Raw genomic sequence first — 16395 nt, 5'->3', positions numbered from 1 at the left:
GTGTAACTACACTCTATGATGATATTCTATCTAGGTTTGTGTAACTACACTCTATGATGATATACTATCTAGGTTTGTGTAACTACACTCTATGATGATATACTATCTAGGTTTGTGTAACTACACTCTATGTATGATGTTCCCACAATGAGGAAATCACCATTGATGTTGCATTTCTCAGAATACATTCCTGTCATTAACCAACAACGGGGATGTGCTCTACAGTTGAAAATGACTATATTTGAAAATAGGAAGGAAACAGGTACTTTTTGCTATGGCAATAATAAAATAAAACACAGCTTAGGGTCTCTGCAGGTGTCACTATCACTAGTTAACTCTTTTCAAGATACCTTGTTATATAAAATGTTAAGGAATTAATTTATAAAGCAGAATACTGATTTTTCAGTTTACCATAGATGCCAGAATATATCCCTGCCATCAGTGTGAGACCTCTGCTGGGTAGGGTGTTGGCCTTATCAGACCACAGCAAGGTGTTGTAGTGGAGTCTCTGCCCAGGCTGAGTTGGAGAATGGAGCCCTCATCTAAGACAACCCAAGAAACTGATATCAGAAAGGCACGTTGAGGCAGGGAACCAATAAGCCAGTTCAGTCATAGTTGGTTGTTAGAGGAAGAGGCCAAAAGTAGGGATCCAAAGGTAGAGTATTGGGGAAGGCATGGGGAAGTGGGCAGTGGTAAAACAGAGGCAGAAGTTTAGAACCAGAGAGAAAAGATATTCTTGGTCACCACGTGAGGCTATACCCCACCAACATGGAATAAACTGGGGATAGTCCTGGACCAGTCAACAAACTTAAAGTCTGATGCTTGCTTTTCTGAGCAAAAAAAAAAAGAAAGCTGGAATGTGTTGGGTCAGCCTGTCCTAATAGCAGGGAGGGAGTTGGCAGGGCAGGCTGGACCAGTCATTTGAAGAAGGTACGCAGTACTGCTTCATAGGTCACCTTAGTAAGTAAAAATGAGAATGTGGTGTCTTGATAAAGATTCTGTTAAGTAATGTTAAGTGGTAGCTTGATGAACTGGCTTCTTCACTTCGGGGATATCTCTGACTGGGTACTTTACCAGCATTGAAGCATCCTCTGTCCTGGACAATGCTGAGCCAGGTGAATACACTCATCCTCTGGCTGTCCTTTTTATCATTAGTATTTTGTAATGACTAACCAGGTCCCAGCATAGACTCATCCTCCAGCTCTCCTTTTTATCATAGTATTTCGTGATGACTAAGTAGGTCCCAGCATATTTTACACACATTAGAAGCACCCTTGATAAGCTTGAGATGACTAAGTCCCTTCTCTCACCCTATGCATTTCCACATTAGTGCATGACATCACTTGACCTTTTGCACAAAGACATCTCTATGTCAATGGATGTTAATCCTTATTTAATTAACTTATTTTCCCTGTTGAAAACGTTCCTAAGAAGTTGTGTCAAGATAACTCTTGCCAATCTCAAAAAGTAATGGGAAAAATTAACCAGATTTTACCTTAACGAACAAGCATTAAGGAAATACTAGAGTTACTAAAAATTAAAAGCAGGACTTGACTTCTGATCTCATCTTGGGCAGTTTACTTAAAATTGCTGACCTCAGGCTTCTCTGTAAAATGAAGAGGTCAAGTTTTACTATTTCTGAAATCTCTCCAAACCCCAAAATTCCGTGTTCCTCTTTTCACTTAACAAATTACTCCATAAATATGAAATGCTTACTGTGTATCTGTGGCTGGTTGTACAGTTTTAAGTACAGGCATACCTCAGAGATACTGTAGGTTTGGTTTCAGACTATTGCAGTAAAGCAAGTATTGCAATAAAGCAAGTCACACACATTTTTTGGTTTCCTAGTACAGATAAAACTTATGCTTACACTATATTATTAAGTGTGCAATAGCATTATGTCTAAATAATGTACATGCTGTAATTAAAAACACTTTATTGCTAGAAATGCTAATGATCACCTGAGCCTTCAGCAAGTCATAATCTTTTTCTTGTGAACAGCCTTAGGGTGGTGGCTGCTGAGGGTTGGAATGGCTGTGACAGTTTCTTAAAGTAAGACAGCAATGATATTTGCTGCATCAGTTGACCCTTTCATGAAAGATTTGTCTGTAGTATGCGATACTATTTGATAACATTTAACACACAGTAAAATATCTTTAAAAATTGGAGTCACTCCTCTCAAATCCTGCTGCTGCCTTATCAACTAAGTTTATGTAATATTCTTTTAAAAAATAATTTCAACATTTATTTTATTATATTTTATTTATTTTTTATTTTTTATTTTTTTGAGACAGAGTCTCATTCTGTTGCTCTGGCTGGAGTGCAGTGGCACGATCTCAGCTCACTGCAACCTTCACCTCCTGGGTTCAAGTGATTCTCCTGCCTCAGCCCCCTGAGTAGCTGGGACTACAGGTGCCTGCCACCATGCCCAGCTGATTTTTGTATTTTTAGTAGAGATGGGGTTTCACCATGTTGGCCAGGCTGGTCTTGAACTCCTGACCTCAAGTGATCCGCCCACGTTGGCTTCCCAAAATGCTGGATTACAGGTGTGAGCCACTGCACCTGGCCTCAACTTTTATATTAGATTCAGCAGGTACATGTGCAGGTTTGTTACATGGGCCTATTGCATGACATAGAAGTTTGGGGTATGAATGATCCCGTCACCCAGGTAGTAAGCATAGTACTCAATCGGTAGTTTTTCAGCCCCAGTTTATGTAATATTCTGAAATCTTTGCTGTCATTTCAACAATGTTCACAGCATCTTCATCAGGAGAGATTCTATCTCAAGAAAATACTTTTATTTTCTCATCCATAAGATGCAACTTCTCATCCATTAAAGTTTTATCATGAGATCACGTGCAGTGGATCATGCTTGTAATCTGAGCACTTAGGCAAACGCAGAAGGATAGCTTGAGCCCAGGAGTTTGAGACCAGCCTGAGCAACATAGTGAGACCCCGTTCTCCATAAAAAGGGGAAAAAAGACCAAAGAAAAGTTTTCTTACGAGATTACAGCAATTCAGTCATATCTTCAGGTTTCACTTCTCGTTCTCTCGCTGTTTCCGCCACATCTGCAGTTATTCCTCCACTGAAGTCTTGAACTCCTCAAAGTCATCCACAAGGCTTGGAATCAACTTTTACAAACTCCTGTGAAGGTTAACTTCTCTCATGAATCACAAATGTTTGTAATGGCATCTAGAATGATGAATCCTTTCCAGGAGTTTGTCAGTTTACCTTGCCCCAATCCATCAGAGGAATTACTATCTATGGCAGCCTTACAAAATGTATTTCTTAAATAAGAAGACTTGAAAATCAAAGTTACCCCTTGATCCATGGGATATAGAATGGATGTTGTGGGCCGGGCACAGTGGCTCACGTCTGTAATCCCAGCACTTTGGGAGGCTGAGGCAGGCGGATCACCTGAGGTCGGGAGTTCAAGACCAGCCTGACCAACATGGAGAAACCCCGTCTCTACTAAAAATACAAAATAAGCCAGGCGTGGTGGCACATGCCTGTAATCCCAGCTGCACGGGAGACTGAGGCAGGAGAATCGCTTGAACCTGGGAGGTGGAGGTTGCGGTAAGCTGAGATCGCCCCATTGCACTACATCCTGGGCGACAGGAGCAAAACTCCATCTCAAAAAAAAAAAAAAAAAAAAAAAGAATGGATGTTATGTTCCATGGCTGTAGGCATGAAAACAACATTAATCTCTTTATGCATCTCTGTCAGTGCTCTCGGGTAGTCAGGTGCATTGTCAGTGCGTAGTAATATTTTTGGAAGGAGCCTCTTTTTTCTGAGCAGTAGGTCTCAACCTGGGCTTACAATATTCAGTAATTCATGCTGTAAACAGATGTGTTGTCATCCAGCCTTTGTTGTTCCATTTATAGATCTCAGGCAAGGTAGATTTGCATAATTCTTAAGGGCTCTAAGATTTTTGGAATGGTAAATAAACAATGGCTTAAACTTAAAGTCACCAGCCACATTAGCCACTAACAAGAGAGTCAGCCTGTCCTTTGAAGTTTTGAAACCAGGCATCGACTTTTCTCTAGCTATTAACATCCTAGATGGTATCTTCTTCCGGTAAAAGGCTGTTTTATCTTCAGTGAAAATCTGTTGCTTAGTGTAGCCACCTTCCTCAATCATATTAGGTAAATCTTTTGGATAACTTGTTGCAGCTTCTACATTAGCACTTGCTGTTTAACCTTCTACTTTTATGTTATGGAAATGGCTTCTTCCCTTAAACCTCGTGAACCAACCTCTGCTAGCTTTATTTATTTATTTTTTTTTCCTGCGATTTCCTCACCTCTTTCCACCTTCATAGAATTGATGAGAGATGGGACCTTCCTCTGAATTAGGCTCTGGCTTACAAGAATATTGTCACTGGTTTAATCCTCTATCCAGACCACTAAAACTTCCTCCATATCATCAATCAAGCTCTTTCACTTTCTTGCCATTCATGTGTTCACTGGAGTGGCACTTTTAATTTCCTTTGAGAAGTTTTCCTTTGCATTCACAACTGGGTTAACTGGCATGGGCTTTTCGCCTGTCTGGGCTTTTGCCATGCCTTCTTCACTAAGCTGACTCATCTCTCACTTTTGATTGAAAGTAAGAGACATGTAACTCTTCATCTGAATACTTAGAGGCCATAGTGGGATTATTAATTGGCCTAATTTCAATATTGTTGTGTCTCAGGGAATAAGGAGGCCTGAAGAGAGAGAGAGAGAGATAGGGGAATGGCGAGACTGTAGAACAGCCCAGAACACACACATTTATTGATTAAGTTCACCATCTTATATGGGCACAGTTTATGGTGCCCCGAAACAGTTACAATAGTATCATCAAAAATCACAGATCATGGTAACAGATACATTTATAGTGAAAATGTTTGAAATATTGTGAGAATTGCCAAAATGTGACCCAGAGACAGAGTGAGCACATGCTGTTGGAAAGATGGTGCTGACAGACTTTGCGTTGCCACAGATCTTCTGTTAATAAAAGATGCAGTATCTGTGAAGTGCAGTAAAGTGAAGTGCAAAAAGACGAGGTATGCCTTTATATGCTATTATGTAATAGTCACTGCTACTGCATGTTTAGAAGCCTGCAGTGATCTTAGAACATTTGTTCTTGCCACTCCTAATAAATTCCAATGAACATTTATCAATACTTTTTTTTTTTGTATTTGTCATTGCATTGACAAATTAGGTTAACAAATAAGGGAAAGAAGATAGTAGAGTCTCTATGTTCAAAATATAGACACTTAATTCTCCTCCCATAGTTCTTATTTTTTATTCAGTTTTAGTGACTTTGATGACTACTGAAATCCCTTTATTTAATTTAATCTTTTAGGAATTTGAAATAGATTGTGGCCTAACATTAAAAGAATCCACCGTTTCTCTTCAGTTTGCATCAGTAAAGACACTAGGAACCTCTTAGGTACTGGAAATTTTCCCTGTAGTATAGAATGAGAACCTAATCCTTACACATGGCTTTTGTTTGGCAGCAGCCCAACTCATAATAAAAACAATTTGGTGGTAGCCAGTGGAAGAGACAGTAATTAAAATCATGCTGGAGTTTAGTTTTTTGTTTTATTTTAATAAATCAGTAAATTGAATTGTGGAGAAGAATTCGTTTTGTGTTCAAGATACTTGGTTTTTGCCTATTTCTTGCTGGAGAAATTTGCCAGCTTTTCCCCCTCTCGTTGTTTCCAGTCCCAGCCACACCGGCAATAATTGTCTTGGGAAAGATCTAACCACTGCTTTCTCACTACAGACTACAGCTAAGCAGTTTATTTCCTTTATCTAAGGTTAATTAGTAGTAATAATAAAGAGATGTTTTGAACTTTTATTATAACTTTTATTATAATGCTATGTTGCTTTATTTTGTAAGGAACATCACAGTTTTTGAAAGAAAGAATACAGATTTCAAATTTTTAAAATCACCTCTTATCCCATGAGAGATTTGTTTTCACACCAAAATATTATGAGATTATTATATTCCAAAGCTTTCTAATACATACATACTACATTATCATTCCAGTAGTAGTGGTGGTGGTGGCAGTAGTAGTAGTAGTAGTAGCAGTAGTAGTAGTAGTAGTAACAGCCTACATCTACTGAGCATTTATTATTTGCTTGTCTGGTAGGATTTAATATTTCTCTAATTAAATATATAGCAAAACTGAGATAGGGGGAAATTTAAGACTTGCCTAGAATCACATATCTAAAATGCTGTAGGTATAGAATTGAAACCCAGGCAATTTGACTGCAGATTTTAGGTGCTTCTTGTTATTCACTCAACAATATGTCCTAGTCAACTTCCATGTGAATTAACATGCATCAGAGCATCATCTTGACAGCTACATGGAATTTCATTTTAAGGATATAACAACTGATGTAACTAGTGTCCCATTGTTGGGCATTCAGGTTTTTTCATGTTTTTCTGTGATGGAAACATTGCCGTAATAAACATCAGTGTGTACATCATTGCATGCTTGTCCTGTTATTTCCTTAGAATAAACTCTTATAATTTATTTCTTAAAATTCTCGGATTTCTTTAAATAAATTATTTCATAGAAAAGAAAAACTCTATTTCAGAAATTNTTTTTCATGTTTTTCTGTGATGGAAACATTGCCGTAATAAACATCAGTGTGTACATCATTGCATGCTTGTCCTGTTATTTCCTTAGAATAAACTCTTATAATTTATTTCTTAAAATTCTCGGATTTCTTTAAATAAATTATTTCATAGAAAAAGAAAAACTCTATTTCAGAAATTTTACCTATGCCCGGCTACCATCCCAGAGAATAAGTTTTAAAAATTCATGTAATTATGGAACATGAAACCATCAAAGGAAAGATAAGTTTGTCAAAGTCTTTTGATATTTTTTAATGACTGTCAAAAAGAAAATAGAATCCCTGTGAATTAATTGAATTCAAACATTTCCCTTCAAATTTAAAGACACTCATTGAGTTTGTATTATAACGCTAATGTTTCAAAAATGTTTAGGACTTGGTGTGATTTAAACTAACTTAGTTTGAAAAGGAATTTATTGTAAGAAAATGATCTTCAGTAGGGACAAAGGCCCTTTTTTCTCTTTTCATGTTTGGCTCAGGAGAAGATGAGAAGGGCTGTTTTGAGGACAAGATTCCCAACAGAAGGGAATCCTTTGGCAGCAAGTGTAAACAGCTTTGGCAGAAAGCCACCCTCCAAAGAAGGACTTCAGCTTGTTTTAAACTAGAGAGTGAGTTCTAAGACAAAAAGGATAACCCTGATGCCAGGGGTGGGCCAGCAGAGATTGTTTGGGTGGAAACACTACATCACAAAGACTCTCTAGAGCTGCCTCATTAGAAATTGATGAGTTTTGAGATGTACCCCTTTCCCGTTCTCTAGACAGGATCAAGTACCATTCCAAGGAAGTGATTATATTTCACTCAGGACCACAATGTTCCTTTTAGACTTTGTTACCAAAATGATAAAATATAAAAACTGTAAGTGTAGGTTGTTTCCTGACCGTTTTCCCTTCAGTTTTCAGAAAATAAATCACTTATGTATATACAAAACTGGATTCATGCTTAATTTGAAGGAGATTCTCATCTTTAATTTAAAATGCTTTAGAATCCTTTTAGTCACTGTATATATAGAAAATGCTTTTTGCTCATTATGTTTCTGGGGTGGGTATGGATATGTGTATATGTATATGCATACTCATGTTTAGCCTACATTTTCTTTTTCTTTTTTCTTTTTTTTCTTTTTTGTTTTTGTTTTTTTTTTTTTTGAGACAGAGTTTTGCTCTGTCGCCCAGGCTGGAGTGCAGTAGCACCATCTCGGCTCACTGCAACCTCTGCCTCCCAGGTTCAAGCGCTTCTCCTGCCTCAGCCTCGCGAACAGCTGGGATTACAGGCTTGTGCCACCACGCCCAGCTAATTTTTGCGTTTTTAGTAGAGACAGGGTTTCCGTGTTGGCCAGGCTGGTCTCGAACTCCTGACCTCAAGTGATCTGTCTGCCTCGGCCTCCCAAAGTGCTGGGATTACAGGCGTGAGTCACCGTGCCCGGCCTAGCCTAACATTTTCAAACCGACGTTTTCAGTTGAGAGAATTGCTGTTTGAATAAATTACTTGGAAAGACGGATGACAAGTCAGCATCCCATCCTTGTAATTGCATGTGCAATTATGTGCAGCATTGCTGATGGTGTGGTTGGATGTAATGCGCATGAAGGTGTAGTGAGGTGGTCAGAAAACTCAATCATTCGAGTATCCATTTCCCTTTGATTCCAAACGACTGGCCATCATCGAAACAGTGGTTGCGATGGTAGCAGAGATCTCTCATACACATTCCTGCAGAGATGTAGAGAATGGAAGAGCTACTCTAAAGCAAAGTTTATTTTCTCACTTATTTTATCAAAAAACCTTATTGAGTACCTACTGTATGCACACATTTGTTGTCTGTGCTGTTCCTTCATCAGAATTCATTCCTCCTTGCTAAAAGCCTCATTTCCCCTCCCTTCCCACAGCCCCAGCAGATACCCACGGTCCTTAGGTTACTGAAAAAATTTAGATCTTTCCCTCATCAAACCCAAGTCCTATTATCTCCTTCCTGGAAGGCCCTGCTAAAGTGGAGTTCTATTTGTAATAACCTTTTTATCATAAAAAATAAACTTCAAGATGGAAAAAATATTTTAGAGAAAAAAGGATTATATCATGAGCATTTCCTCATGATATACTGTATACTTGTAAACATTTTAGTGGGTGGGTATTATTTTATTGTAGGCTTCAATTTCTTAACACTTACCCAATTGTTGAATATTTAAAATATTTTCCCCTATTATAAATAATGCCAAAATTGACATCTCTGTTCTTCAAACTTGGTTCATAATTTAGATTTATTTTCTTAGGGTAGAGTTACTAAGTCATTGTTTATGAACATGTGTTAAGGTCCTTAATATAAATTGCCCAATCTCTTTTCAGAGCATCTGTTGCAACTTACAGTTTCATTAAGCGTCCACTTAGTGCTCCTATTATGGCACTCTTACCCTCATTGAGCACTAAAATCTTTCAGAACCTTCACTGAATTTTTTTTTTTTTTCATTTTCATTTTTGAGACGGAGTCTTGCTCTGTTGCCCAGGTTGCAGTGCAGTGGCGCGATCTCAGCTCACTGCAATCTCTGCCTCCCAGGTTCGAGTGATTCTCCTGCCTCAGCCTCCCAAGTAGCTGAGATAACAGGTATCCACCACTACGCCCAACTAATTTTTTTGTATTTTTAGTAGAGACGGTTTCACCATGTTGGCCAGGCTGGTCTCGAACTCCTAACCTTGTGATATGCCCACCTCGGCCTCCCAAAGTGCTGGGATTACAGGCATGAGCCACTGTGCCCGGCCATTTTTCTTATTACTAGTGAGATTGGATATTTTTCACATACGTATTAGACATTTTTTAGTTTCTCTTTCATGAGTTGTCTGTTTATGTTCTTTACTCAGACTTCTATTGGGGTTTTTGTGTTTTTCTTATTCACATGTATGAACTTACTGAATTAAGAAGGTTGACCGTTTGTATTTAATATTTATTCATTGTATTTAGGCTAAAATCCCTCCAAGAATATTATTTGTAATCATATTATCACTTACAGAAGATAACTTGTTTTTTTCAGTGAGATGAGCTTATATCATTTTATATAGGAGATGGTTTTCAATGTTTAAAAATTAAGAATACATTTCTTAAAGCTAAGTACAGAAAACATCTATTCCAGAAGCTTTTATAAAATAAGGAAGAGTATATAAATTGCAAGAGACCTTGGTACTACCAGTCAATACTTCTGTATTGATATAGCCATCGTGTTCTTATTGCACTTAATGTGATAGCTCCTCTGGGGTGCTTGTTACAAATATGTGAGATCTACACCCAGACTAAGCACCTGAAACAGGTAATGAGCTGCTTTGGAATGTACTAGATTCCAGTTGAAATTCTAGTAATCCCTCATTCCCATACTTTAGTTTTCCTTACCTCTAGAGCCCCGAACAGTAGCTCATACGTTTTCCTTTTCCTTTTAGACAATTCCTCCTCGCTTCAGGAAGATGAAGAAATAGAAATGGAGGCCATCAGCTGGCAGGCCGGCAGTCCAGCCATGAATGGGCACCCTGCCCCTCCAGTGACCTCTGCTCGTTTTCCCAGCTGGGTCACCTTTGATGACAATGAAATCAGCTGCCCTTTAGCACCAATCACCTCTCCTCTGAAGCCAAATACTCCACCAAGTGCATCTGTGATCCCAGATGTACCTTATAATTCAATGGGATCATTTAAGAAGAGGGACCGTCCCAAGAGCACTTTGATGAACGTCTCCAAAGTTCAGAAGCTGGACATTTCCTCTTTAAACCGCACGCCTTCTGTAGCTGAGGCTCCACCTTGGAGGGCAACCAACCCTTTCCTGAATGAGACTCTGCAGGATGTACAGCCTTCCCCTATCAACCCTTTCAGTGCTTTCTTTGAGGAACAGGAGAGGCGCTCCCAAAACAGTTCCATTTCCAGTACCACGGGCAAAAGCCAAAGAGATTCCCTCATTGTCATCTACCAGGATGCCATCAGTTTTGATGATTCAAGCAAAACCCAGTCACACTCTGATGCTGTTGAAAAACTCAAACAACTCCAAATTGATGACCCTGATCACTTTGGCAGTGCAGCTCTACCTGATGATGACCCGATAGCCTGGATTGAACTAGATGCTCACCCGCCTGGATCAGCATGGTCCCAGCCCCGTGACGGGTGGCCAATGATGTTGAGGATCCCTGAGAAGAAAAACATCATGTCCTCCAGGCACTGGGGACCGATCTACGTCAAACTGACGGATGCTGGTTACCTGCAGCTGTACTATGAGCAGGGCCTAGAAAAACCATTCCGTGAGTTCAAGCTGGAGATCTGTCACGAGATTTCAGAACCCCGGCTTCAAAACTATGATGAGAATGGCAGAATCCACAGCTTGCGGATAGACCGTGTCACCTATAAGGAGAAGAAGAAATACCAGCCCAAACCTGCTGTGGCTCACACAGCAGAGAGGGAACAGGTGATTAAGCTGGGCACCACCAATTACGATGACTTCCTGAGTTTCATCCATGCAGTTCAGGACCGTCTCATGGATCTGCCAGTGTTGTCAATGGATTTGAGCACAGTTGGCCTGAACTACCTTGAAGAGGAGATTACAGTGGATGTCAGAGATGAATTCTCTGGCACCGTGAGCAAAGGAGACAACCAGATTCTCCAGCACCATGTCTTGACGCGGATCCACATCCTGAGTTTCCTGTCTGGGCTCGCAGAGTGCCGCCTGGGCCTCAATGACATCCTCATCAAAGGGAATGAAATAGTTTTGAGGCAGGACATCATGCCCACCACCACCACAAAGTGGATCAAGCTCCATGAGTGCCGTTTCCACGGGTGTGTGGATGAGGATGTATTCCACAACTCGCGGGTCATTCTGTTCAACCCTTTGGATGCGTGCCGGTTTGAGCTAATGCGGTTCAGGACACTGTTTGCTGAGAAGACCTTGCCTTTCACACTCAGGACAGCCGCAAGCGTCAATGGGGCAGAGGTGGAGGTGCAGAGCTGGCTGAGGATGTCAACTGGCTTCTCCTCCAATCGTGACCCCCTCACTCAGGTTCCCTGTGAGAATGTGATGATCCGTTACCCTGTGCCCAGTGAGTGGGTGAAAAACTTCCGCAGGGAAAGTGTCCTGGGGGAAAAGTCTTTGAAAGCCAAAGTGAACCGGGGGGCAAGTTTTGGCTCCACTAGTGTTTCTGGCTCTGAGCCTGTCATGAGAGTAACTCTGGGAACTGCCAAGTATGAGCATGCCTTCAACTCCATTGTGTGGAGGATAAACCGACTGCCCGACAAAAACTCAGGTGGGTGGCGGTTCCTCTTCTGTGAAAACAAACATACAGTTGTAAAAAAGCTGAGATCAAAGTTCCACATCCTGTATGAAGTGCGTGTTTTTACTGTGTGATGGGAGTGGTGATGGAGGGGAGTGGGACCAGAAAAAAAATAATTGAGCAAGGTAAGTAATGCATATAGTGTCCCAGTTCACTCTGTCTTTTCACCCCCTCATTATCCCACATCTTCCATGAAACTAGGGATTATTCTTCTCAGCTGAGCTACTAAGCAGCTTTTCAGGAGCGCTTCTGAATTTATATTCTTTGGGGACTCATTAACGTATTAGCTGTGGTGCTGGAAGTGATTCATTTCTAGATGGCTTCTGAAGAGACATCTTTCTCACACTGCCCTCGATGTAGGTAAAAGGGCCAGTTTATGGCCAGTCATGGACAATACACTGAGAGGTTAATTTTATGACTCCAGCTACCCCGTGCAAGGCCTGTCAGTCATCATATCTCAACTTCAGAGTTTGGCTCTGGGACTGGGGGATGGGAAAGAAAAGTGGCCTTCAATCAGACTGAAGATCCAGCTAGGACATGAATTTCTAAAAGGGCCAGAATTCTAGCAGACAAAATATAAAGAAAAGAATGTTTTATTTAGACAAACAAACAAACAAAAACGCTTACCAGCCCTAGCTGGGCTGCTCACGGCTATCAGGGATGCTTTTGTGCTTGAGTGAGTGCAGAAGGCAGTTCCCCCGTGGGTCCAGTGAGATTTAGTGAAATGACAAAATGAGGGAGCAGTCAAACCAGCACTAATACATATATTTCTTAGAGTATGTCTGGGTGACCCCAATGGTAGGCAGCAAGCCCATGATCTTGTAAGCCTTTAAACCCCTTCTTTTCTTGTTTAGAATACATTTTGCCCATCTGTTAATAAAAGTGGATATGCTAGCTGAGCAAAAGAATAAGGTTTGGAAAACTCTTGATTCAAATGGCTTTCTCTTATGTGGCTATCCTTTCTTCCATTCTCACTATAAATCCTAGCAGTGTGTTCAGAGTCTTCCTCTCCCGCTCTGAGTGTGAAGTGGCTGTATTATTATATCCTAAGTGTAAAGCAATGTGATGGCAGACGGCAGTAGGATCTGGCCAGCTCCCCAGGCAGTCCAGGGAATGGACACACACCAGGGCGTTCTGTATCAGACACTGGGTGTAGCTGTGCAAACTGAAGAGACAATTGGACCTCTGTGTTTGAGGCTGGATTTCTAAACTGACAGAATTTTTAAAACCAAGTGTTCCTCTCTGTGCCTGCTTATTCATTTCCCCTGAAGTCAGCACTGTCTTCTGCTGGCGGTAGCACTGTAACTTCTACCTTATCCACGGGGCCCCTCTGACTTGACAGAGGAAGAGAGAAAACCCTGAACTCTCCTCTGACACGGAAGCCCTTGGAAAAAGACAACCATGGAATTACCGGATTTTCAAGCTGGAAGGGACCTTGGGGATAACTTAGGTTATTTATAGATGAGAAAATTAAGGTTGGGAAGGTGATGTGACGCATCTAGAGAGTCATGCAGTCACATCCAGGGTCCTTTTCTCAATCTATCACGGGGGTCTCCTGATAGATGGAGTCAAATAGACACAAATATTGAAATAATTTCTACCAGAAGAACAGATATTTGCAGTTTTTCCAGTGAGTACAAACGTATCTATTTGTTTCAAAGTGATTTCTCCCAAACATTTAAAAGTACTGCATGAAGGTTTATTATTATTATTATTATTATTATTATAAGTAACAAAGACTTATTGGCTACCTTAAGCAACAAAACAAATTATTGGATGGGATAGCTCAGAGACCTGAGGAAAAGACTGATCCAGAAGACTTTAGAAAGACAGCAGTAGAGTAGCTCTGGTCATAGAGACTAATGGATATCTCCTCAGCATGTAGCCTTAGGACAAATCATCACAGACTATTTTTTGGTTTTGTTTGTTTGTTTTTTTAAATGAAGTCTCGCCGTGTCACCCAGGCTAGAGTGCAGTGGCGCGATCTCGGCTCACTACAACTTCCACCTCCTGGGTTCAAGCGATTCTCCTGCATCAGCCTCCTGAGTAGCTAAATTTTTGTATTTTTAGTAGAGGCAGGGTTTCACCATGTTAGCCAGGCTGGTCTTGAACTCCTGACCTCAGGTGATCTGCCTGCCTCCTACTCCCAAAGTGCTGGGATTACAGGCCTAAGGCACCACCCCTGGCCCTATTTTTTTGTTGTTTTGCAACTTGGCTCAAGAGACTAGGGGAGAGGAGTGTGTTTTGACTGACGTGACCACCAAGACAACATGTAGCCCTGGGGAAGATTATTTCCCAAAAGGAGAGAAAGAGAAAGACTGCTACCAGAAAAGAGGGAGGATGGACACAGGACAGGGAAAAAGCAAAACCAGGCCTGCAGCAAACACTCTCCTAATGATTCCCAGTGGAGAGTGTTCTGTTGGCTCAAGGGCAAGTAAATGCAGCTTATATGCTGTTTTACATATCTGTTTCCAGATTGCTGGAACCTCGTTTGTGGAAGATTTTTGAAATATAGCACAGTATAAGGATATCTGTTGATGTTTCTTACTTAAATCCTCACAGCCTTGCCCCATTACTGCTTTCGCTGTCATGGTTATATAACAATATTTTCAATAGTGAAACCCCAAAAAGAGGCTGCTTATACTTCTCTGGTCAATGGTATGTTTTCCATACCTGTTCGGGAAATGGACAGCACCCTTTTCTGGAAACTTGCAGTGTATAGGATCTGAATTCCAGGCAGAATGGAAGTTCTCGCCCACTGCTGGTATTCACTGTGCCCAGCTCCTGCCCTCCCTTGGAGTGTTCCATCCGGGAACCCAGAGAATTGATGGTTATCTTGTAGTAATAGCCCTTTCCTGGGCTCTTCTGTCTAGGTGTTCAGACAGCCCTGGGAAGATGCTTTGTACAGGTTATTTTTGGTAATCCTTAACCTTCTTTAAGGAAGCTAGGGCTCAGCTGAAGTCAAAGGCCTGGCTGGCTGGAAGCCGACCTCTCCTCACACGTTCCTGCCTACAGTGGCCCTGCATTCCCAGGCCCCAGTGGGCAGGGCAGTCAAAGCCCAGGCAACAGAGGCCAGCAGGTCATCACCCTTGTGTTGCTGGCATCCCTAGCCTATAGCCACAGCAGGCTTGTCCCATTCCCAGCCACCAAGAGACCAAGCAGCCACCTTTGAATTCCAACGTGACTCCCGCCGGTGGGGCTCAGCCCAGCCTGGCCCAGCCCAGCCACATACGTGGGCAGCTCCCCTCTCTGAGCTCTCCAAGGACCCCTCCCACCCTCATCCCAAGAGTTTTTCTTTTTTTGTTTGAGATGGAGTCTCTGGCACCCAGCCTGGAGTGCAGTGGCACGATCTTGGCTCACTGCAAGCTCCGCCTCCTGGGTTCACTCCATTCTCCTGCCTCAGCCTCCCTTGTAGCTGGGACTACAAGGCGCCTGCCACCACGCATGGCTAATTTTTTTGTATTTTTAGTAGAGACGGGGTTTCACCATCTTAGCCAGGATGGTCTCGATCTCCTGACCTCGTGATCTGCCCGCCTCAGCCTCCCAAAGTGCTGGGAGTTTTTCTTCATCTTAGAAGGCACCAAAATAAGTCCTGCTGCTTCCACAGATCATCCGCCAGGAAATGAAACATTCTGTCCTGCATACGTGGCTTTCTTTGCAGGAACCCCCCTTCTCATTAGACCTGGTAGAGGGAAAACAGTCCCAATATGATCATCCTTGTATGGGAAATTTTAAAAATCTGAATTTTTTGTTGAATTTTCTCAACCTCATCAAGGAAAATGACAGAATGTGTGGACTTATTTAATGCATTACTATGAATTAAATCACAATAGCTTTTAAAATTGAATTTCCTCAATTGTCCACCACCCTTACCCATCTGAGAGTTGATGCTAGGATTCTAGGAAAGAATGCTGCTTTCAGAATTTGCTGTGAATACACTTTGGTGGAGTAAAAGGAGGGAATCAGTTGGGTAGAAAGGAAAGATTTCTCCATATTCCAACAATGTGCAAAATAAGTGTAATTAGATTAAAAGAGTTGTCCAAGTTGCTATTAAATTAAGAGATGCTTCTGTATACTTTGTTGTGATCTAATTTCACAGCAATATATTGAGAAGAATTTAGGACATAGTTTGAAGGCAGAGTCATCTCTGAATCTTATTTCCAGCTCTACCACTTAATGGCTGTGCGACCTCGGGCAATTTACTTAACCCTCTCAGAGAAACCTAATTTTTCTCATCTATAAAATAGGGTTATTAATATCTAGTTCATTCAGAATGAAATGAGATAATGCTTTTAAGGGCTTAGCGCAGTATCTGGCCTGTAATAAATGTCCCATAAATGATAGCTGTATTATTACATGTGTGGCACACAATTTAAAAACATTGAATGGATTCATTTTCAAGTAATTTAATTTTACTGTTATATGTATCTTACTTAAATTCTTTTCCTAAAATTAGTGCACATTTTCAATTTTCCAAAGCTTTACTCTTTA

At 41.0% G+C, this 16395-nt stretch overlaps 1 protein-coding gene across 10 annotated transcripts in view; it reads left to right on the top strand.

Annotated features, from left to right (window-relative positions):
* STON2 (stonin 2) overlaps positions 1 to 16395 on the top strand; it is a 177185-nt gene that overhangs the window by 148330 nt on the left and 12460 nt on the right. For all 10 annotated transcript variants that reach the window (XM_017873861.1, XM_017873856.1, XM_017873858.1 and 7 more), the window contains one exon: positions 10039 to 11877. In XM_017873861.1, the coding sequence (XP_017729350.1) occupies positions 10039 to 11877 (1839 nt within the window). The remainder of the gene's footprint in view (positions 1 to 10038; positions 11878 to 16395) is intronic.

This window comes from Rhinopithecus bieti, unplaced genomic scaffold (genome assembly GCF_001698545.2).
Source record: "Rhinopithecus bieti isolate Rb0 unplaced genomic scaffold, ASM169854v2 scaffold_6782, whole genome shotgun sequence".
Lineage (NCBI taxonomy): Eukaryota > Metazoa > Chordata > Mammalia > Primates > Cercopithecidae > Rhinopithecus > Rhinopithecus bieti.
Note: the sequence above shows the minus strand (reverse complement) of the source record. Positions and strands in the feature narration are given on the sequence as shown.